Source organism: Haemorhous mexicanus, chromosome 2 (assembly GCF_027477595.1).
Source record: "Haemorhous mexicanus isolate bHaeMex1 chromosome 2, bHaeMex1.pri, whole genome shotgun sequence".
In the NCBI taxonomy this organism is placed as follows: Eukaryota; Metazoa; Chordata; class Aves; order Passeriformes; family Fringillidae; genus Haemorhous; species Haemorhous mexicanus.
In genome coordinates this window covers 5,032,228-5,052,152 of record NC_082342.1, presented here as the reverse complement: position 1 = coordinate 5,052,152, position 19,925 = coordinate 5,032,228, and the positions used below count along the sequence as shown (strand labels likewise).

The following is a 19,925-nucleotide window of genomic DNA, read 5'->3' as shown; positions in this document are numbered from 1 at the left end:
AAACCAATATCCCACTTCCAGTCCTACCACGGGTTTTTAGGCTGGATACCATGTAGATTTTGTTGAGACACCTAAAATTAGTAGAAATGTAGTACTTTTGTGTCACAGTGCAGAAGGAGCTGTTTTCCCCCTTATTCCTGCAGAGGAATAACACCACTTCCATGCACAGTGGGAGATGCTTACTGAAGGGACCTCCAAGTGTACCACAACAAACAGAGCAGGCAATGGGTGAGTACCTAACCTAAAAGACAGAAACACTTGTTATGAAAACCCTATTTGCTTAGTAATTCCAAAGCTGTCTCATTCCATCAAAATCAAGCACACAATTTCAAGGATTTATTGCAAGAGCTACTACAAAACAATAAAAAGCCCCTCTGCAAGTACTCAGTCCTCCTCAGGTGTCCAGCTCTGCTCCTCCAAGTTACACCTGCCTCTAGAGACCAGCTAAGTTTTCTTGGCCTCTTCATTCCCTTCCAATTCCATCATCCATCCCGTGATGTTGCTCTTCTTGCTTTTCCTGAATTTGCAGTACCAGCAGAAGACAGCAAGGGCCAGCAGAAGGATCAGAACCAGTGGTAAGTATAAGATGAAGTTCAATAGTGGTGGGGATGAGCAGATTCTAGACAAAACAGTTGACTCTGAAGAAAAAAAGAAAGAAAAAGTGAGGCCCCAAGCTAGTTTGAGTTTCTCTTTCCTACTGTTATCTCTAAGAGCTATTTTCTAACACTTTTCTCTCAATCTTCAACAGCCACCAATTCTTAAGAATTCATAGAGGCTACCTGAGGAGAAAGGAGAGAGAAACCAGGTAATTTTCCTCAATTTCTTGTCTGGGGAGGTCAGATAAGGCCCTGGCTTGTTCATCTGAAACATCCCAACAGAAACAGCCCAGTTCTTCTGCTAACCCATTCCAGACTCGGCTCAGTAAGGAAAAGCAACACACTGCCTGACACCAGTGACAGTGGGATGAGGTAGAAGTCTGTCAGAGGCTGCACCACTGAGCAAGACGGGATAGGAGGAAAGCAAAGGAAACCGGATCAAGAGGTCCCTGTCCCTCCAGACATCTGCCCCTCCTTGTTACTGCTGATCTGCTACCATATTTCATCCCCAGTGAGCTGCAGGCAGCTGTGAGCACCATCCTCATCCCTGGCAGCTCCTGCAGAACAGCTCCCCAGCTGAGGTGGAGGCTGCTGGGTACTTCAAAGACACCTGCATCACTGGAGGAACACACATGCACACACATGGCCGCCCAAAAAATAAAAATTAAAAAGAGAGAGCGAAAGAAAAAACACCCAGCTAATCTTTTGTCTTTTGTGAAAACCACTTGGCAAAAACACTTATTCAAAAATTGGAGGAGAATTTACTACCAGTTACTGAGCAATTTTAGCAATGGTTTTTCCACCAGTAATGGGTAACCAGAGATAGAGGGAGCTGATGAAGGAGAAATCTTGCGTGCTAGAGAGCTGTGATGGATAACAGCAGTAACACAACAGCAGGGGGGATGAAGGGCTGTCAGTCCCTCTCTGTGCAATTAAATCCAGATTAGCTCTGCTGTAGGTGCAAAGTCATGAGAGAAGGCCCCATGCCTGGCTGCGGGAGCAGCAGGCAGAGGGGAGGGCTCTGCAGGGTCACTCTTTCCATGCTGGTCAGCTCTGGGAATTGCTGCAGAAGGCAGAACTTGTGTAGGCACCCAGGCTGGCTTCAGGCATGGCAGCTCCAGAGCTGAAGGTGAGTACAAGTGCAAGATCCTCTCAGCTGGGTGCATCATGATTGATTTCACAGTTTATATTTTTTTCCTCCACATGGGTCATCTGAGCCTCCTATTTTCCCAAAGCAGCAACAACTCCTGCCTATTACCTTCCTAAAAATGCTGCGTGCCCCTGACTAAAACCTTTGCTTTTATTAAGCTTCTGCATGCAGAACCCAGTCCTACCTCTGCACCCAGCATGCACCCTCACTCACCCCAAAGCAAAGAGAGGCTGTTTTTAGAGCCCTCGGGTTAGACAGACTTGCCAGAGAAGTCACACCAAGAATTTTTCCCCCAAAACATTTAGGTCCTGGCCCCAGCATGGCTCTGGGAGAGGAGGCACGCAGGGCGATCAGCCCCTGGCACCCAGCAGCGTTACCTGGCGGGATGGCGGTGAGCTGGGTGTACCCCGAGCGTGCCAAGGCCTGCACAGCCCAGTCCTTCCCCTCGCTCTGCTGCTGCCATTCCTGCAGCTGGCAGTAATATGCCCCAGCATCTCCCCTCTCCACGCTGCTCAGCGTCAGGCTGAAGTCGCCAGCGGAGGGGCGGCGGAGGAACAGCCTCGCCGCCAGGCGCTCCTCGGGGTACTCCACGGTGCCATCGTGCTGCAGGGACAGCAGGGCACTGTCACGGCCACCGCCCTTCACCTGGAACCAGGTGGCTGAGAGGTGTGAGCGGGCAGGGAGGGCTCCCTGCAGCTGGCAGGGCAGTGTGGCCTCCTCGCCCTCCCGCGCAGAGATGCTGTGGTTGGTTTTCTCCATCTGCAGCTCACGCTCTGGTGGGGGAAGAGTGCCAGCAGAAAGAGATGTTGTGGTGCTGTACAGCTGTAAAAACACTTCTGCCCGCACCCACAGGCTGACAGGAACCTTCTGGAGCAAAGTGTGAGGGATTGGAATGGCCTCCCACAGGCCCCTTGCTCCTGTGACTCATTCTCCTTCGGGTGTCGTGACTCCACCCTGCCCATCATCTCTGCCCCCGTACAGTAATAATTCCTAGCCCCTCCAAATAAGTGATAAAGGCATCTTTTGGACCAAAAGCTATTTAGGAAGCTGGAATTCTCTGATCCACTTTATTTAGGGCTGGAGGAGTGAGGCTGAGAGAGGGAAGAACTGAGCCAGGGAGACCCAGCATGCACCCAAGAGGTGCAGTGATTAGGGTGAGAGCAGCTGAACCTCCAGTCTTCTTCCTTAGCAGCAATGTGCTGCAGGGTAAGGAAAACCTAGTGTTTTCCTTCAGGATGCTCAGGAGCACCAGGTGAGGGCAGCTTCTCTATTCAGAGTGTTGCAAAACCACCCAAGTGCACCAGGTGTTGGAGGGAAAAGAAAAAGGCCACAATTCACTTTGTTATGAAGCATTCAACTACATCTGCAAAAATAGCAGCTCGGTTGGCTTGGGAGGATGTGGTAAATCTTCCTAATTCCCTATTTCCCTTTGAGAGGCACTGACAACTCCTGCCTCCCTAAGCCTCTGATCCAACACAGGAGCTGCTGCTTTTCCTAAGCCCTGCCAGCTTAGGAGAGGCCTGGCAGGGGCCTGTCATAAGTTGATCCAACCTTCTCCAGCAGCACCTATACAAGGGATAACACCTGCTCACCTGAGAGTTTGAACTTCAGCGTGGTCCTTCCCGATGTTCCCTCTCCAAGCTTGTACCAGCCATCCACCAGCCAGAGCCACTCCTCCACCACACAGTAGTAGCTGCCCTGGTCCCCCAGGTTTGCAGACAGAATCTGCAGCTGGAATATGTTGCTGGACACCCTCTGGCTCAGGAACCGGGACTTTTGTGCAGGAGAGCTGAATTCAGACCCGTACTCCAGTATGCTGCTGTAGCTGGCCCTGACAATTTGCAGGGGTTTTGTGTCTGCCAGAGGAGGCAGGAGGTACCAGGTAACAGCAAACTGTGAATTATTCTGGGCAAACACAATCCTGCACTCAATGGCTGCGTTGCTGCTGGCAATCTCCACAGAGCTGTCTTTCGTAGCAACCTGAAACTTGCTTTCTAAAATGGAGAAACAAAACAGTCGTGCCAGATGCAGCTGCCAGGACAAGGATACTGACAAGGAGAGGAATGAAGCTGAGAAAACACACTGGAAGAGGAGTAAGGAAGAGGGTGCACAGAGGAAAAAGGCTCATTAGGGGATGCTGGAGCAGAGGGTGGAGGAAGGAGGGAAAGAGCGAATCCACATACCCTTGTTCAAACAATAGCAGGGAATCACAGCCGGGTGTTACTGGGCAGGAGAGCAGCAGAGGAGGTGCCTTGGAGACCACGGAGCAGGACTGGGGGATGGAGGCAGCCATTGAGTTGGATCTGGGAGGCAAAGCCTCTGTCTGAAGCAAATGTGTCTGTCTACCACTGCTCCCATCAGCAGGCTCACACATATGTGATAAAAACAGCCCACGGCTTTGGAGACTGTGAACAAGTGTCTTTTATGGCAGAGAGACTACAGAGCCTCTGTGGCTTTCACTAACAGTTGCCATCTCAGGTGTTTGCTGTGGTTATTAATCCAAAAGCACACAACAGAGTCCTGCACACCCTCTGTGATCACACCCAGTGGCTGTTCAGTGCTGTGCAGCTGAGGAGAGCAGAGGGATGGTGCTGCCTGCAGCTCTGCCCTCGGCAGAGGGAATTTCTGATCCTGATGTGTCTGTGCTGCTCCTGCTCTGGGGGAACCTCTTCCCACAGTGCATCACCTGTTGCTGGAACCTCTCCTCCAGCAGTGAAAAGGCTGCAAATCCATATCTTTAAAGGTCCTCCAGCCACCTGCATTTCCCCTCCACCCTCCCCTCCATGCTCAGGAATACACACAGGTATTACCCTCAGGTAGGGAGAAATTACTCGGCAGGAGACACCATCAGGGTGTAGGCTGAGTTTCCATTCTTAGCACTTTCCTGGCATAGGAGCTGAGCAGCAGGACACTCTCTGCCACAGGGGCTGGGGACAACTGAGCTCCCTTAAGGCTCAGCCCCTGGGTGCTGGTTTGGGGAAGGCAGCAGAGGACACACTGAAATGGTCCCTCAGAATGTCTCAGACCCCTGCCCTTGGCCACAGGCTCAGCAGGGCACTCTCTTTCCCAGTCCTCTCCCAAGGGATGTGGTGGCAGCAGGTTATGGAAAGGGCTTTGGGACAGGAGAGAGCTGTGACTTCTCCCACAGGGGCTGAGGGGGAAGAGGGACACTGCAGGAAAAAGCTTGCACATTTCCCCTTCCTTCAAGCATTTCTTCTCAAAACTCAAGCAATCCACTTCAGAGGCCTTCACTGCCTCTCTTGAGACTGGTCACAGCAAAATACCCCAACTGATATGTCTTTACATCCCTGCAGAGCCTCTGCCTTTTTGTGAAATCTGCCACCAAAACCTCCCTGCTTATTCTTTTCTCTTTGCACCCCATTACTTTTCCTTCTCTCTGCAGGCAAACATATTTTCACCAAAAGATTGGCAGTTTCATCCACAGAGGCACTTGCACAAGTCCCAGTATCTGCTTATTGCCTCAATTCAGTGATGAGGAACACTGAATGGGAGGTGGATGTTCCCAAGGGCTCAAAGTGCTGTCCTGCATTTCACAGTGTGCATTTGTTGCTCTGAAGAAACAGGTGTGGGCAGAAAGCAGAAGAGAGGGGACAGCAGTCACCATAATTGGGACACTGTGCAAATTCATCAGATCCACCACGAAAACCACACTGACTTGAGCACACCTGGAACTAGATGCAAGTTGATGTCTTAAACTTCAGTATTTAAAAGCACACCCATCCCAGAGCTGGCTCTGTGGAAGTACAAATCTTCAGAGGGGGACACTGGAGATACTCAAAAGCCATCTGGAGATGGCTCTGGGCAGCCTGCTCTAGGTGGCCCTGCTTGCACAGGGAGTTGGACCAGGTGACCTCCAGAGGTCCCTGCCACTCTCCACCATCCTGTGTTTCTGTGACAGGTGAACTGACCACACTGGAAAAAAATAAGATACTTAATTCTGAACTTCATCTGCTCAGCACCAAGGATACCATTCAGCCAGTCAGTGAACTGCCAGGGGATGAGGGGGCAGGCAGGGTCTTGCCTGAGTATGGCCTAGCCTGACACCCACTGGGGCAGAAAATGCTCCAGAGAAGGAAAAGCTGCTAGATCTCAGAGTGGAGGCACAGGAACCAAGCCTTCAGTGCTTGATTTTGATGAGGAAAATTGCTGTTACACTCTCGGAGATCACCTCAAGAGGAAGCAGAGCACTTGTTGCAAAGCCCCTTTGTTTTATTTTTAGTTCAGGTCTCTTCTCTCTCAACTACTAAAGATCATTTACCAAAAGGGCAGAGGAGCTGCCTGCCTCTTCCTTTCTCACATAAAGCCATGGTGCTGTTTTCCTTTTCATTTTCAGTTTAATTAACCAAGCTGAGCATCTCAGCACCCGTCTCCCTGTGAACCTTGCCTGCTGACTCTTGGCTTGCTCCTGCCCCAGGAGCAGTGGAGCAGGCAGAGGGACACAGCCCACGTGGGCTGCTGGCCTGAGGGACACGAGGTGAAAATGCCCACTCCAGAGTGGGGGAAGCAGCTGCACTGAGAGGCTCATGGAGCACTACTTATGAGATCCCACCTTAGATACTGGAAATGGAAAAGATCTGTCCTTCTTCCTTGTCTGTTGTAATCTTTCATGGATGTCCCTCCCAGCTGAACACGGTCTGCAGGCCACAGCAACATGCAAACTCCTTCAGCCCTAGCTAACACCAAGTAGTGCTGAAGCAAAAAGTCAAGAACTCCAGTATCTCTGCAGGCTCCAAATATAAGCTTTTATATCAGGAGAAGCAAGCTGGTGATTTTCATGATTTGCAGCTTCATTTTCTGCAGCTTCCCCTTAACCCTGTTGCTGCCTAAGCTTCCTCCCCAGACTTCCCTACCTTCCCAAATATCCTCCACTGGCTCGTGCTGCCTTTCCAAGAGAGGTGGCACTAGAGCCAGCAGGAACCTCCCACTGTGCATCACCCTCTCCCAATTCCCACCATCTTTTACGGTGTTGCAGTCTCCAGCAGCAGCTGCAACACATTTGGAGCCAAATGTTGAGGTCTCATGCTGCTGCCATCTCCTCTGTGTAGATGCTCTGCAATTACACCTGCTCATCTTAATGCCATTTACACTAGAGATGTGCACTCAAAGATGCTGATTATTGTCACCTCTTTGCCTCAGTGCCACCCTGCCCCAGCTGGTTGTAGCTCCAGTGCTCAACAGAGCATCCCAGCAGTCAGCTCCACAGGGGTGAGGAATCAGTAACAGTGGGAAAGGAGAGAGCACCAGAGAAAAGAGCCCAGACAGGATAGGAAATGTATTAGCCTACACAACAGCAAACCCATCAGTTAAAATACATGAAAAATGCATAATTTCAGTTCTCTGGGTTGTGATTCCGAAAATCCAAGGATTTTAGAGGAAGAAGCACTTACTGCAAGAAAAAAAAAAAAAAAAAAAAGGAAAAAAAAAGAGCAAGAACTCTCCTTTGCTGTCAGAACAGACACGAGGGCAAAAAAGCAAACCAGCCCATGTTCTCACACCTGCCTGCAGAGGCTCAGAGGCTTTGGCCAGGACAAACCCTGCAGTTCCTGCAGTAGCCCCAGCTGTGAGCAGGGCACGCTGGCACCGTGGTGCTGCCGGGGGTGGCAGGAAGCAGGCTGCCTTGGGGGCTGGGGTCTGCTTGCAACATCTCTCTTCCATAAGAGGATGAGGCTCCCAGCGGGATGCTGGCAGGAGGGATGGCAGCGCAGACCCTGCCTGCAGGGGTGGCCATAAAAGGGAAGCCTGGGCAGGGCCCTGGCTGTCCAGCCCAGCTGTGCCTGGCAGGAGATGCCTCCCCACGGAGTCCCTGGCACCCTGAGGCTCAGTGCTGGCTCCCAGCCCGGCAGAGAGGCCTGGTGCTTTCTCAGCATGCCTTCAATATTCTGGTCAGGGAACACAGGCATATTCCAGCATCAGCTTCAAAGGCTGGTCTCTCTCCACTGCCTCCCAGAAGATCACACCATGGGGTGTGTCTTGCACCCCAAACATTCAGCTGGGCTTCTTGGGGGAGGGGGCACTGCTTCTTTCCAGAAACCAGGCTTAAAATCTTAGTGGCAGGGCTGATCCCTATATACTTGGTGTAATCTGCCAAAAAAGAGATACTGCCACTTGCCAGCACCAAATTTGCCTCCAAGTTTTTGTCAGGTGCTGGGGAAGCACCAGAACAGGCAGCACCATCTCCTGGAGCCCTGGGAGGCGACCCTGCAGGGGACACCCCAGACATCAGTGGCCCTGGTTGCCCCTGGTCACGTTTGATGGATTTAAAGTTGCAGGAGAGACCTGTGCTGAAGGTTCTGCTTACCTGGCAGCACCACTTTTATTCCCACGGCATTGGAGCTGGTGCTGGCTGCTGGCTGCCCCAGGGGCAGGACGTTCCTCCTCCAGACCTCCACCTCACACTGGTATGTCCCCTCATTGGCAGGCAAGGCGCTGTGGATGTGCAGCCTGAAGGAGGTGTCAGTCTTCGCCAGCTGGGCTTTCCCCTGGAAGCGTGGCTGTGCTGTCCCCCAGAGCACAGTGCCATTGGGAAGGAGCTGGAGCAGCTTTTGTGGGGGACCCGTGGGCGGGCTGGGCTGGAAACGCCACCGCACAGACACTGGCACCTCCTCCAGGGTGTAGCTGGCACCCACTTGGCAGAAGAGCTCAAAACTCTGCCCGTAACTGACCGTGGCAATTCGGCTTCTCAGCGTGGCGTGCAGACCCAGACCTGCCCAGGAGGAGACAGCCCTTGGCATGGGCACACAGGTCCTGCCCTTGGCATGGGGACACAAATCCTGCCCTGTGCCAGCCCACAGCCACCCTTCCCACGCAGCCCCAGGCACTGCAGGGCCATGGCACCAGCAGTGCTGCTGCTCCTCTGCCCGAGCCACTCTCCACTTAGCTGCACTGTGCTCTGCCAACCCCATGCAGTCCTCTCCTACCTGCCACTTTCCCACCTCCAATTTCCCAAAAAACTCTGAGTACCCTTTTTCCAAGGTCCCCAGACCCACACCAGAGGAGCCAGGGATCCTCTGCTGAGGCTGCTGTCCTCTTTGCTGCTTCCCTCCACCCTCTGCAAAAGCTTAACAAGTCCTGTGGCCTGACTGGTGCTTTCTGGCACCCACCCCAGCAACAAGAAAGGAAAATCGCCCTAAATCACAGCCAAAAGCTGCCTGTCCATAAAGGTACCCAAGAAGGAAGGACATGGTCACTGCACATCATGGAGATGAGCAGCTCTGCACTCAGAGGGCAGGAGAAGCAATCAGAGACCAGCACCAGGAGTCTATCTCTGATAAATACCACCAGACAACTCAGCAAGTAGCTTTGTGGAACTTAATTACTGCAAGTAATTATGCTGCTAGAACAGATATTTTGTATTCCGCTTAAGGAGACAGGCCTGCTGAGCAAGATACTGCCCCTCAGGTCTCCGAGCATTTTAGCTATTATGTCCCACTGGTCTCTTCCTAAACACACCATGGGGGACTCTGGCATCCTGGTAGAAATGGGGAAACTGAAGCACTGCAGGGCCAAGTGATCACCTAGGTCACCCTGCAGCAGTAGCAGAGCTCAGAGCACAGCAGGCCTGTGTCCCAGTGATGTGTCCACCTGTCAGAACCCAGGAAATTCCTCTGGCTGCTCTGGATGGCTCGAGCCCCTGCCCGGGGGGCTCAGAGACCTTGGCACAGAGCCCAAGACCCCTGTGCCTTTGATCTTGACCCACAGAAAAACAAGTACCAACCTTTACATGAAGAATTACAAGTCAAGAGAGTTAGAGCAGAATAATAGTTAGTTTGTCACGGGGTGAAAAATAGATTTTTGAGGTTTTTAGAATGGGGGCTCGGGGTCCCAAGATGTGGAGGAATTTGGGCGTACCCTGTCCTCCTTCCTTCTTCTTCTTAGCCTCCATGTTCCAGGTGATGGTGGCACTTTTGGATTGGTTTAAGGTAGAAACACACTGTCTAACATAGGTGATAGGTATTGGGAAGTTATTGTAAATAATGTACACGTAGTTTTTAGTATAAAAGATAACACCACCTCTGAGGCGGGCAGTGTGCCTACCTGACCTGCCAGACAGACCTGCCGTGGGTTGGAGAAAGAGTATTATGGATAAGAAATAATAAACAACCTTGAGAATGAGACTAGAAGAATCCTAACTCCTTATTTGACTGCCAGGCTAGGCAAAAGAGGCTTGTACACATCTGAGAGTCACTCTGACCGCAGAGATTCTGAGATCCACCCACTTCTCCAACCCAGAAATAGGGATGGCCGAACTCACCCATGGAGCTGACTGTCACTGCTGCCTCTCCCTTGCCTGTCCAGTTCCGGCCTCGGGACCACTGCGTGGCTTCACACCGGTACTGCCCGCCGTCCTCCTCGTCCAGCGTGCTGGGGATCACCAGGGTGAAGGTGCCAGAGCTGTCTTTCTGCAGCCTGAGACTGCCCCGAGCCCCCCCATCCTGGTAGGTGCTGCCCAGGCTCAGGGCGCCGTCCCGCTCCAAGGCGGCCACCAGCTCCCTGTGCCCCGGCTGCTGCGGTGGCAGGTGCCACCAGCGCAGGGACACGGGGCCTGTGGCTCCCTGCACCTCACAGTGCAGGATCAGGGGGTCTCCTGCTGTCACCCGTGGGGTGCTGGTGGACACAGACAGTCGCAGGTGGCTCTCTGCAAACGACAGGTACCGCGTTGGGATGCTGCACTCTTTAGAGAAAGCCAGAGATGCTGTTTCGTTAAATGGGAAGGCTAGATAAATCTGGATGTTGGAAAATGAGAGGAGTTGGGGTGAAGTAATTACTTATCCTCTGAACAGAGAGAGACATGGTTCACCCAGGAAAATCCTGGGAAGCTGTGTAGAAGCTGTGAGAAACTTAGAGGAAATAATTCCAACACTTATTATCTCTCTTTCTGTAACCATTGTTTATAGATATGATTCTCCAGAGTATGCTATTCATGGTTCACCAGTAGTGTGAGAGAAGATTCCTAAAGGCCAATCAGGTCTTAAGTTCACCATTGTTTCTATAAAAACTGTAGATTTCTAATAAAAAACTGTCTTTTCATGCTTTCTGTTGATGGAGTCTCTATCACCTTTGGCTGTCCCCAGGACCACTTCAGTGATATTGGGAAATTGCCTGAAATTTTCAACCAGCCTTTTCATATAAATTTTGAGAAGGGTTTGTGGTGGTGGTTTTTTGTTTTGTTTTAGTTGGATTTTTGTGGGGTTTTTTTCTGGTTTTTGCCTTTCTTGAGACACAGATACATAAAGAATGAGTTAAGAAACTGAGTCTCAGCAGGCAGCTCCTGCTACATCAGAATAACCATTATCTAGCTATGACAAGGAAACCAAGAGCCTCCTACACACTTTTCTTAGAGTGGTTTCTCACAAATCATCCATCCAAAACAGTGACAGAACCCTGATGGAAATGGCAATGATCCCCCTCCCCAGACACTCCTGTTCTGCTGGGTTTTCCTGTGATTTTCAGGAGTAGCAGCAGATGTTGCTCACAGTTTTTGGTGCCAAAGATACAGGAGGATCCAGACTCCTCAGAATTCTACCTATTTGCCCCAAAATTTACTGCAAGAGACTGGACTAAAGGTTTACACTTTGTTGACAGCTACTGTGTCTGTCATGCTAATATGTGCTAAAGCAAATGCTCTTCTCATTATCTATCAAAAACTACGGCATATAGTATATACTCCTGCTGCCCTTGTCAAGATGAGGCCAGACCTAAAGCATTTCCCAGTCAAGGATCCTGCAGACTTTACCCAGCAGAGCTGTTAGGATTTACTAACCTATTGCCTTCACGTTGACTTGGATGCCTGATGACACAACGGTCTGGATGCTGTGCAAGTCTCCAGGAGTCTTCATTTCTGACACAGAGCACTGGTAGGTACCCTTGTCCTTCAGCCCCACCTCAGAGATGGTGAGGACATAAACTGTGTTGCTTGGCTTGAATGCTCGGAGCTGCCCCAGCTTGGCTCTCTCCTCGTATTCCTCTTCCCAAGTCAATACCCCATGGGGGTCAACCCTGGCCACTTCCGTGTCATTGAGGAGCCAGATCACTTGGAAGCTGCTGCTCTTTGGAGCTTCCACCACACAACTGAGCTGCAAGGTGTCCCCTTCAGAAAGGGAGGGTTCAGTGGCAGTGAGGTCCAAGGAGAGGTCTCTGCCTGTGGGCAACCAAAAACAAGGAGGGTGGTGGGTGGCCCTGCCCACGCTTCCCTCCTGCCTGGCAGCACCAGTGGCCTTGCAGAGGCTCCAACAGAAGACAATTCTCTGTTAAAACATGGGGTTTTTTCATAAGAAAAGCGATCAGGATGGAAAACTTTGACCCAGGGGAGAGGGTTGCCAGCTCTGGGCACTAAGCAGCAGTTGCAAGTGGAAGAAGTGCCAGAGCCCTGGGGAGCTGAGCTCCCCCCTTAAGAGGAGATAAACCTGACAGAGCAGAGCATTCACTGGGACAGCCTTCGGCCACAGCTTCCCCCCTGCTCAGCTCAGGCATCCAAGCTGAGGGCTGCCCTAACTCAGAGGCATCAGCTTTTGCAGGTGCTGCTCTGTTTCACCTCCTGGAGCTGTTTTACCTCATGGAACACCTCTCCTGTAAGCCAAAAAGGGGCACAAAGGGGTTTTATCACAGTGGTGGTTTTAACTATGCTGCTTGTGGTAGAAAAAGGTGCACGAAGGGCTGGCATTCAGGTGGCTTGTCTGAATCTACTGTGGCTCTTCCTGCATGCTGAAACCCCCAGTGGCTACTGTGGAATGTGGGCAAGAGATGCTCTCCAAGCTGGAGAGGATTTGGGTTAAGTTCCTACAGAAAGCAGAAATGTCAAGACTTGTCACAGCATGGGGAGGCAGGAAGGAAGAAAGAGAAGGTGGATCCTGCTCTCCATACCAATTAGCAGGAGGTGCTGAGCAAAGAAGCCAGTGGCAGGGGGAGCTTAAAGTCATCTTCCCCTTGGCAGACCCTCTTGGGCAGTCAGCCAGCTGTGTCTGAGGTAGGGACCCCATCTCCGGCTCCTGTAGTAGCATTCACCTTCCTCACTGGGCATTCAACACCCCTGGTTCCTGGCATCAGCCTGGCTGGACAGTGGCTGCAAGCAGGAGACCCACTGGTACCCCAAACCCCGAGCCATGACCCCACAAAGCACTGGCTTGGACAAAAACCTGGAGGAAGGACTGAGCCCTCACTCCCTGGCTCACACCACTGTGTCCCTGGGTCACTGTGGTGCCCCCTGAGTCTCAAAACAAGGGAAAGGTTATGTGCTGTAGTTTGGAAGTAAAACAGAGCAGCTCCCAGACCACAACTGGAAGGGCTCAAATAATTTTAAAAAGCACAGTACCCTGTGAATTTAAACACTGGTTCATAAACTGTTTGTGAACAAGAATCCCAGCTGCTGCAGATATGTTTGGCATTCCTAAATATTTGCTGCAGAGTTTATAGAAGCCCCTGGAGGAGCTAGCCATGGTCAGAGTGGCCGATGGCTCTCGGAGTGACAGGGTGCTCAGCCCTGGTTCCCCCACTGGGTGCTGGAGGAAGAAAGCAGCCCTGCAAATTTGATGGGGGGCTTGCACACCCACTGCTGTCCCACCATGGCAATACCAGGAGCACCAACGCTGCCACCATAATGTCCTCTCACCACCATCACTTCCCTTCTACCTTTAACACTTACCACCGGACGAATACCAAACTCTGGCAAGGTTTCTAAACAATCCCATGGCACTGATGCCTGAATCCATGCACTACCAGTCATGACAAGCCCTCCTCAAGAAGAGGATGCACAGAAGTGCACTGACGGCTATTGCTCCCCAAGCAGCAGCAGGCTTGGAATGCCTTTGCTGCAAACAGGGCACAATGAGGGGAACAAAGCTCAGCCAGTCAGACAGGTTTCAGGAGACAAAGTGACAAGAGACCACGCTTCCCTCCCCCTCCTCCTGATACCTTGCTCCCCTGAGCCACGTTCACAGTGCTTAGTTCTCACCCGTCTGTTTCTTTGGTTTCCTGCTCTGACTCACCACCCTCCCATGAGACACCAGTTCCCCTCACTCCCCAGCTCTGCTCTGTAGCCTCCTCCACTCACCCTGGAGGAGGAATGGGGACAGGGTACACCACCTCCACAGGCAGGGCTTCAGGGGGAGATTTGCTCCAATTTTACTGCACCCCATCTTAAAGGACACCAACTACAACCTTGTCTTGGCAGCTTTGAGCTAAAGCTTACTGGTGAGAGAGAGAGAGAGAGAGATTCTCCCTTCCCCTGGGCACAGCTACTCACACACATCTGGGGGAAGAGCAGGGTGAGGGACCGCAGCCAGCAGAGGCTTGTGGCAGGAGGGATGGCAGACAGAGTGCTCAGAGGAAAAGCCTAACAAACAGCAGCACCAGTTGCTCTGGAAACGAGCGGGCTGGTGGCAGCAGGGACAGACAAGCCACCCCCAACAAGAGCTGTGCAGCACACACAGGCCATCCCCGTGTCCCTCCGTGCCCGTGCTGAGGCACAGTGATGAGCAGCTGACTTTTTTAAGGCCACAAGAGCCCCGAGGCAATGTAACAACCCTGTTTTCCACACTCTGGAGTTAGCACTGCCAAGGATCCATCCAGGCTGCTGTGAGCACTCGCGGTGCCTTCTGCTAACACCTCACACGGGTCTGTGAGGCTGTGGGCTTGCTGCTGGCATCGAGGATTCGGCTGCATGACCAGCCAAAGCACCAGCAGCTCCTCCACCAGGGCTGCCACTGCCCTGAGCTCAGCCCTGCCCAGCCTCTCAGTGCCCAGCCAGACCCACCAGTGTGTCCCTGGGCTGCGGCAGAGGCAGGTGAAGGGGCTCTGAAATCTGCTGCTGTGGAGCCTGGAATGCACTGGGGAGCTGGAGCCAACACGTGAGTTTGCAAAGACCTTACCCCGGCTCAGAACTGCCAGCCAAGTCCTCTGGGTTTGGTTGCGGGAGATGTCCTTCCACGTCTTGTCAGGATCCTCAATCCACTCAGCTGCCTCACAGTACAGCTGGCCCTGGTCAGATTGCTTCACTCCCCTGATGACGAGCTTGTACGTGGTGTTCCCAACCTTGTTCAGCTGCACATCCCCCTCCAGAAACCTCTGCTCATAAGATGGCCCTGGCTTCAGGATGAAGTCCTTGGAGAGGGTGAGGATCTCCTTGGCATGCTGCTCTCCTGCTCCCTGAAGAAGGTACCAGCCGACTGAGAGATGGGTGTGCTGGGCAGTGGCCTTGGACACCTCACAGGTCAGCTCCACCACATCCCCTTCCATGTGACTGAGGGCCTGGGGTGCCATGGAAGCCGAGAGTGTGTCTGGAATCACTGAGCATGGGGACAAACACAGAATCATGGAGTATCCTGAGTTGAAAGAGACCCACAAGAATCACTGAGTCCAGGTCCTGTCCCTGCATAGGACAACTCCCAAGAAACTGAAACCAGGGCCTAAGGGACCTGACAGCACAGGAGAAAAATCTTCTGTAGCTGACTGACAAGGCTTAAATCACCTTATGTTGAGGTGTGAAGTGACTAAAACCTCAGCAAACAAGAAAAACGGTGATCTCTTTACAGTGACCTTTTCAGTCAAACTACAGTCAGTATTAATCAGGCAATCCCAAGGAGATTAGAATCCATCCCCTCACTATCCCAAATAGTGAGATCCATCACCAGTAGAGTGGTGCAGCACCAAGATAAAGGAGAAAACAGGGCTGAACACCAAGTGGAAGTACCATACCACCATGTAGACCTGGTGGGCTCACAGCTGGGCCTTTTCCTCTGTATCTCCACCCCATTGCCTTCCCTCCCCAGGGGTCTGCAAGAGCTGCTACCTCCCTCCATCTGTGGGTATCCCACTTGGGCCAATTCCTATACCTAGAGAGCCTGGAAACTCCTGCCTTCCTAAGTGCTCAGCTGCAACACGCTGTGTCTGTGTCAGGAGCTGAAGTCAGGTCATAGGAGAGCAGAGGCTTCCTTTCCCTCCCCTTGCTCTGGCTGGGAGGCAATAACCACAGAATCACAGAATAATGAGGTTGGAAGAGACCTCTAAGATCAAGTCCAACCTATGCCCTTACACCTCAACTAGATTGTAGCACCAAGTGCCATGTCCAGTCTTTTTTTAAACACATCCAGAGATGGTAATTCTACCACCTCCCTGGGAAGAGCATTCCAGTACATTATTATTCTTTTGGTGAAAAATTTCTTCCTAATATCCAACCTATACCTTCCCTGACGTAGCTTAGGCTGTGTCCTCTCGTTCTGTCAGTTGCTGCCCGGTGGAAGAAATCGACTGTGGGAATTCAGGACATCCCTCTGGCTGTCCTGGATTGCCAGGACCCCTGCCAGAGTGCTCAGAGACCCTGGCACAGAGCCCAAGACGCCTGTGACTTTGATTATGACCCATGGAAAAAGTTACCAACCTTATATGAAGATCTGCAAGCTACAAAAGTTATTATAAGCAGAATAATAATTAGTTTGTCACGGGGTGGAAAAGTAGATTTTTTTGGGGTTTTTAGAATGCGGGTTCAGGGGACAAGATGGAGGAATCTGGGTGTGTCCAGCCTTTCTCCTTCTTCTTCTTGGCCTCCACCTTCTGCTGTGATGGTGGCACTTTTGGATTGGTTTAGAATAGAAGTTCACTGTCTAACATAGGTGATAGGTATTGGAAAGTAATTGTAAATAATGTACACATAGTTTTTAGTATAAAAAGACAACACCGCCCTGGGAACGGCCAGAGTGCCTCTGTCTGTCCTGCTGAGCAGACCTCGGCAGGCCAGGAGAAAGAATTTTTTAAATAAGAAACAATAAATAACCTTGAGACTGAGAACTGAAGAGTTCTGACTCCTTCTTTGAGCACCAGGCTAGGATAACAGCCTTTCTAATGTATCTCAGGGTCACTCTGACCAGCTAAAGCCCCGAGAACCGACCCCCACCTGTCTCCAACCTCCCTTCAGGAAGTTGTAGAGATCAATAAGGTTACCTCTAAGCCTCCTCTTCTCCAGGCTAAACAGCCCCAGCTCCTTCAAATGTTCCTCAAACCAGAGAACACGCAAGGTGATGGATATCTTGACGTACCTACCTCAGCCCCACTCATCATCCCTTTTCCCCAGCCATCCCTGTGACAGATGAGATGTCCCTGTGGGGACAGTACCGACCCATCCCACCGGGAGCAGGGCTCTCACTCAGCACTCACCTGTGAGGTTGGTCTTGGCGCTGTAGCTGCCGAAGTACCTCTCGTCGGTGTTGGGCGTGTGGCACTCGTACTGGCCGGCGTCGCGCTCCTGCAGCTCGGTGATGTGCAGCAGCACGGCGTCCCCCTGCAGCCGCTCCACGAAGATGCCGCGGCCGCGCACGCGCTGCGTGTAGATGGCGTAGGGGAACGAGGGGTCCACGGTGCTGACGATCTGCACCTCCCGCTCGGGGGCCGAGGGCAGGTAGATGGACCACTGGAAGTTCTGCTCCGCCGGGCCCTGGTAGCCGCTCACCTTGCACCACAGGGTGACGTGGGAGCCCCTGACGCGGTAGAGAGGGCCCTTCTGGACAGTCACCAGCCGCTGGCCGGTGGTCAGACCTGTCAGCACACGCAGTGTTTTGCAGGGGGGCAATCACAAGAACCAGCCCCGTGACAACAGAGCCCTGAATTTCTTGTCTCCTGCCACACTGGGGGTCACACGACAGAGTCCAGAGCATCGTAGCCAGAGGGCTGCCGAGCCCGTTCTTGCCTGAAGAGCCTCTCTCAGGCAGCGTTGCAGGGGAAGCAGCAACCAGGCTGAGAGCACTGCAGGAAGCTTTTGGTGTGTTAAAATGAAGAGGGCCAAGCTCTCAGGTCCTGCACAAAGTGTGGGGGACAGGGAGCAGGGATGCAGAGCTGATCACTGCCAGAGGAGGAGATGGCAGTGCTGAAGCTGAGGGACAGGGGACACTGGAGGTTGGCAGCAGGCTGGCTGCTGCAGAGATGCTCCATAGGCAGAAAAGGAGGACAGCACAGGAGAGGGGTCAGAAAGCACTCTCCTCTGAAGGCAGGGGGCACAAAGAAGCATCAAGAGCCCCCTCCATTTCTGCTTGCAGAGGGTCTGGGGATTGTCACCCACAGACCCTCCCTTTCTATTTAGCTCCCAGCAGTGACATTTGCTCTATCTGGAGCTCAGCATGCACACCAAGCAGAATGCCCACAGGACATGGGTCCTGAGTCAAAAAAACAACCGTGGTGGCCAGGGAAGAGAGCTGGTGACAGGGCTGCCTAGGAACCCTTCAGAAATTCCCTCCCAATGGGAGAGAGAGTGAGGTAACACCCTCCACACAGCAATCAGCCACTCACACGGGGACGTGCATGTCCCCTCACTGAAATCCTCTTAGGGCTTGGGCTCTCATTTTGGAGTGAAAACACAGTGCAAAAGGAGCACATGCTGATGCACCTCTTCCCATGGCAACTGAGCCAGAGCAGTGCTAGCTGAGCCCCCCACGCCCTGCTTTCCCCACAACACTTCCAAGAAAGCTCCGGCCACTGGGCAGGGCACTCACCCAGGAGGAGGAGGAAGAAGAAGGCAGCTGCCAGGCACTGTGCCAGCCCCATGGGAATCCTCTCTGCTTGGATCCTCTCCCAGAGGGGCAGTGCTGGGTTCTCATGGGTGATGGCGACAGTCACGCCGCTATTTAGAAAGAGGCTGGGAGGAAACTGTCTCTCAGTGGTGGTTTCCTCTGCTTAGAATGGCAGGGAGAAGTTACGGAGTGGGGTGCATCAGCAAAGCAACACCCTCTGGGAGGTGACAGCCTGCACCCTGTCCCCAGGCCACCTGGGCAAGTGTGACGATGCCCAAAGCCCTTTCTGCCACTGTGTCCATGCCAGATGCCCACCCATGGGCACCCACTGGCTGTGGCTTTGCTGTCCAACAGCAGCTCATGGGCTAAACCTCTGTCTCACTCCTTCCCCTTTATTGCATGGAGTAGCTTGCTCCCTGCTGACAGTGAGGAGGGGACAAGGGGCTGGATTCCAGGGAGGGACGGGAACAGATTTCTAGGGCTGAAGGTTCCTCCAGCTATTTATTTCCCATGGCTGCAGCCAGCAGCATGATGCCTTAGGTAGAGGCTCAGGTGGCACAGTGCTCCTTGAAGATGGCTGATCAAGGTCTTCCTGCTCCAGTGCCCTCAGTGGGGCATCCCTCCCACAGCACCCCCACCAGCCCATCTACTCCATGGTCAGCAGAATCACAGCAGCCAGTCCAGCCAGCTTGTTGGTTCTTGAAGGATCCCCACAGAGCCAGGAATTGCCCAGGAACTCTATCCTTGGATGTGGGAGAGACTGGCCCAACACTTCTGGCAGAAGCAATGGGACCTCGGGGAGCTGCACCGGGGGGCTGAGGTCAGGAGGCTCCAGTGCAGTCCCAGGGGCTCTGGCACATTCCCAGAGATAAGTGCTGTGGCTGCATCGCCTGGGACATGCTGCTGGCTCCTGCTGGCAGGTGCCAGGGGTGCTCTGGGACATGGTGGGTTATCCAGGGCCACATCCTGGGCAGGGAAAACCCAGTCTCTGAGGTAGGTCGCCAAAACACTAGAGATGGGCTCAGGGGCACTGCTGAAATTATTTGTTTGGGGTTTTTTTGTTTGGTGGAGCTTTTTTTTTTTTTGGTTTTGGGGATTTTTGGGGTGGGGTTGTTTTCTTTGTTTTGGGGTTGTTGGGCTTTTATTCCCCAGGTGGCACAAAGCATTTATCCCTGAGCCATGCTGCTCCCGCTGCTGCCAGAGGGATTGACTGAATGACTTAATTAGCTCAGGGATTCACAAGCAAAAAACAGCCATAAAACAACTCCTCTTGCTAGATCCCACGGGGCTTCCAGAGGGAATGAGATTCATGTAACAACCCCAAAACAAACACAAGGTCCCTGCTTTCCCCATTTATAAAACCCACTCATGACAGGAGGGAGGTGGAGGCAGAGGCCTCTTGCTGCAAGGCTCGACCCTCCATCGGCCAGCTCCTCATCAGCTCCTCAGAAAACCAAACCCAGACCAGGGGACGGGCTGTGGCAGCAGGCAGAGGTCCCTGCAGGATCCCACCTGTACCCTGAGGAGGGTCTGTGCCCTGTGGCAGCAGGACACAGCCATAACTGGGTGGTAGGCTTACGTTCCGTGCTGCAGGATTAAACCTTGCCATTTCAGAAGGAAAAGGATGGAGAGGTTTGCTTTCCAAGAGCAACCCACTGCCAGCACTGC

The 19,925-nt window shown here is 52.6% G+C and overlaps 1 protein-coding gene across 1 annotated transcript; it reads right to left on the bottom strand.

Annotated features, from left to right (window-relative positions):
- Nucleotides 1-308: 308 nt before the first annotated feature.
- Nucleotides 309-18,761, bottom strand: CD101 (CD101 molecule). Its single transcript, XM_059872324.1, has 9 exons — nt 18,240-18,761; nt 16,912-17,289; nt 14,631-15,047; nt 11,528-11,905; nt 10,019-10,402; nt 8,066-8,470; nt 3,339-3,740; nt 2,124-2,519; nt 309-638 (listed from the first exon to the last, which is right to left on the bottom strand). Exons 1-9 carry the CDS (start codon nt 18,289-18,291, stop codon nt 445-447), a joined length of 3,006 nt encoding a protein of 1,001 aa, XP_059728307.1. The 5' UTR covers nt 18,292-18,761; the 3' UTR covers nt 309-444.
- Nucleotides 18,762-19,925: the final 1,164 nt, after the last annotated feature.

Excerpts from the sequence above, each read along its gene's own strand:
- CD101 (XM_059872324.1), bottom strand. The coding sequence starts at position 18,291 with ATGGGGCTGGCACAGTGCCTGGCAGCTGCCTTCTTCTTCCTCCTCCTC. Across the intron at positions 8,471-10,018 it reads AGTGACAGTCAGCTCCATGG|GTCTGGGTCTGCACGCCACG; the intron begins GTGAGTTCGGCC and ends CCTCCTGGGCAG. Across the intron at positions 639-2,123 it reads GCTCACCGCCATCCCGCCAG|AGTCAACTGTTTTGTCTAGA; the intron begins GTAACGCTGCTG and ends TTTTTTCTTCAG.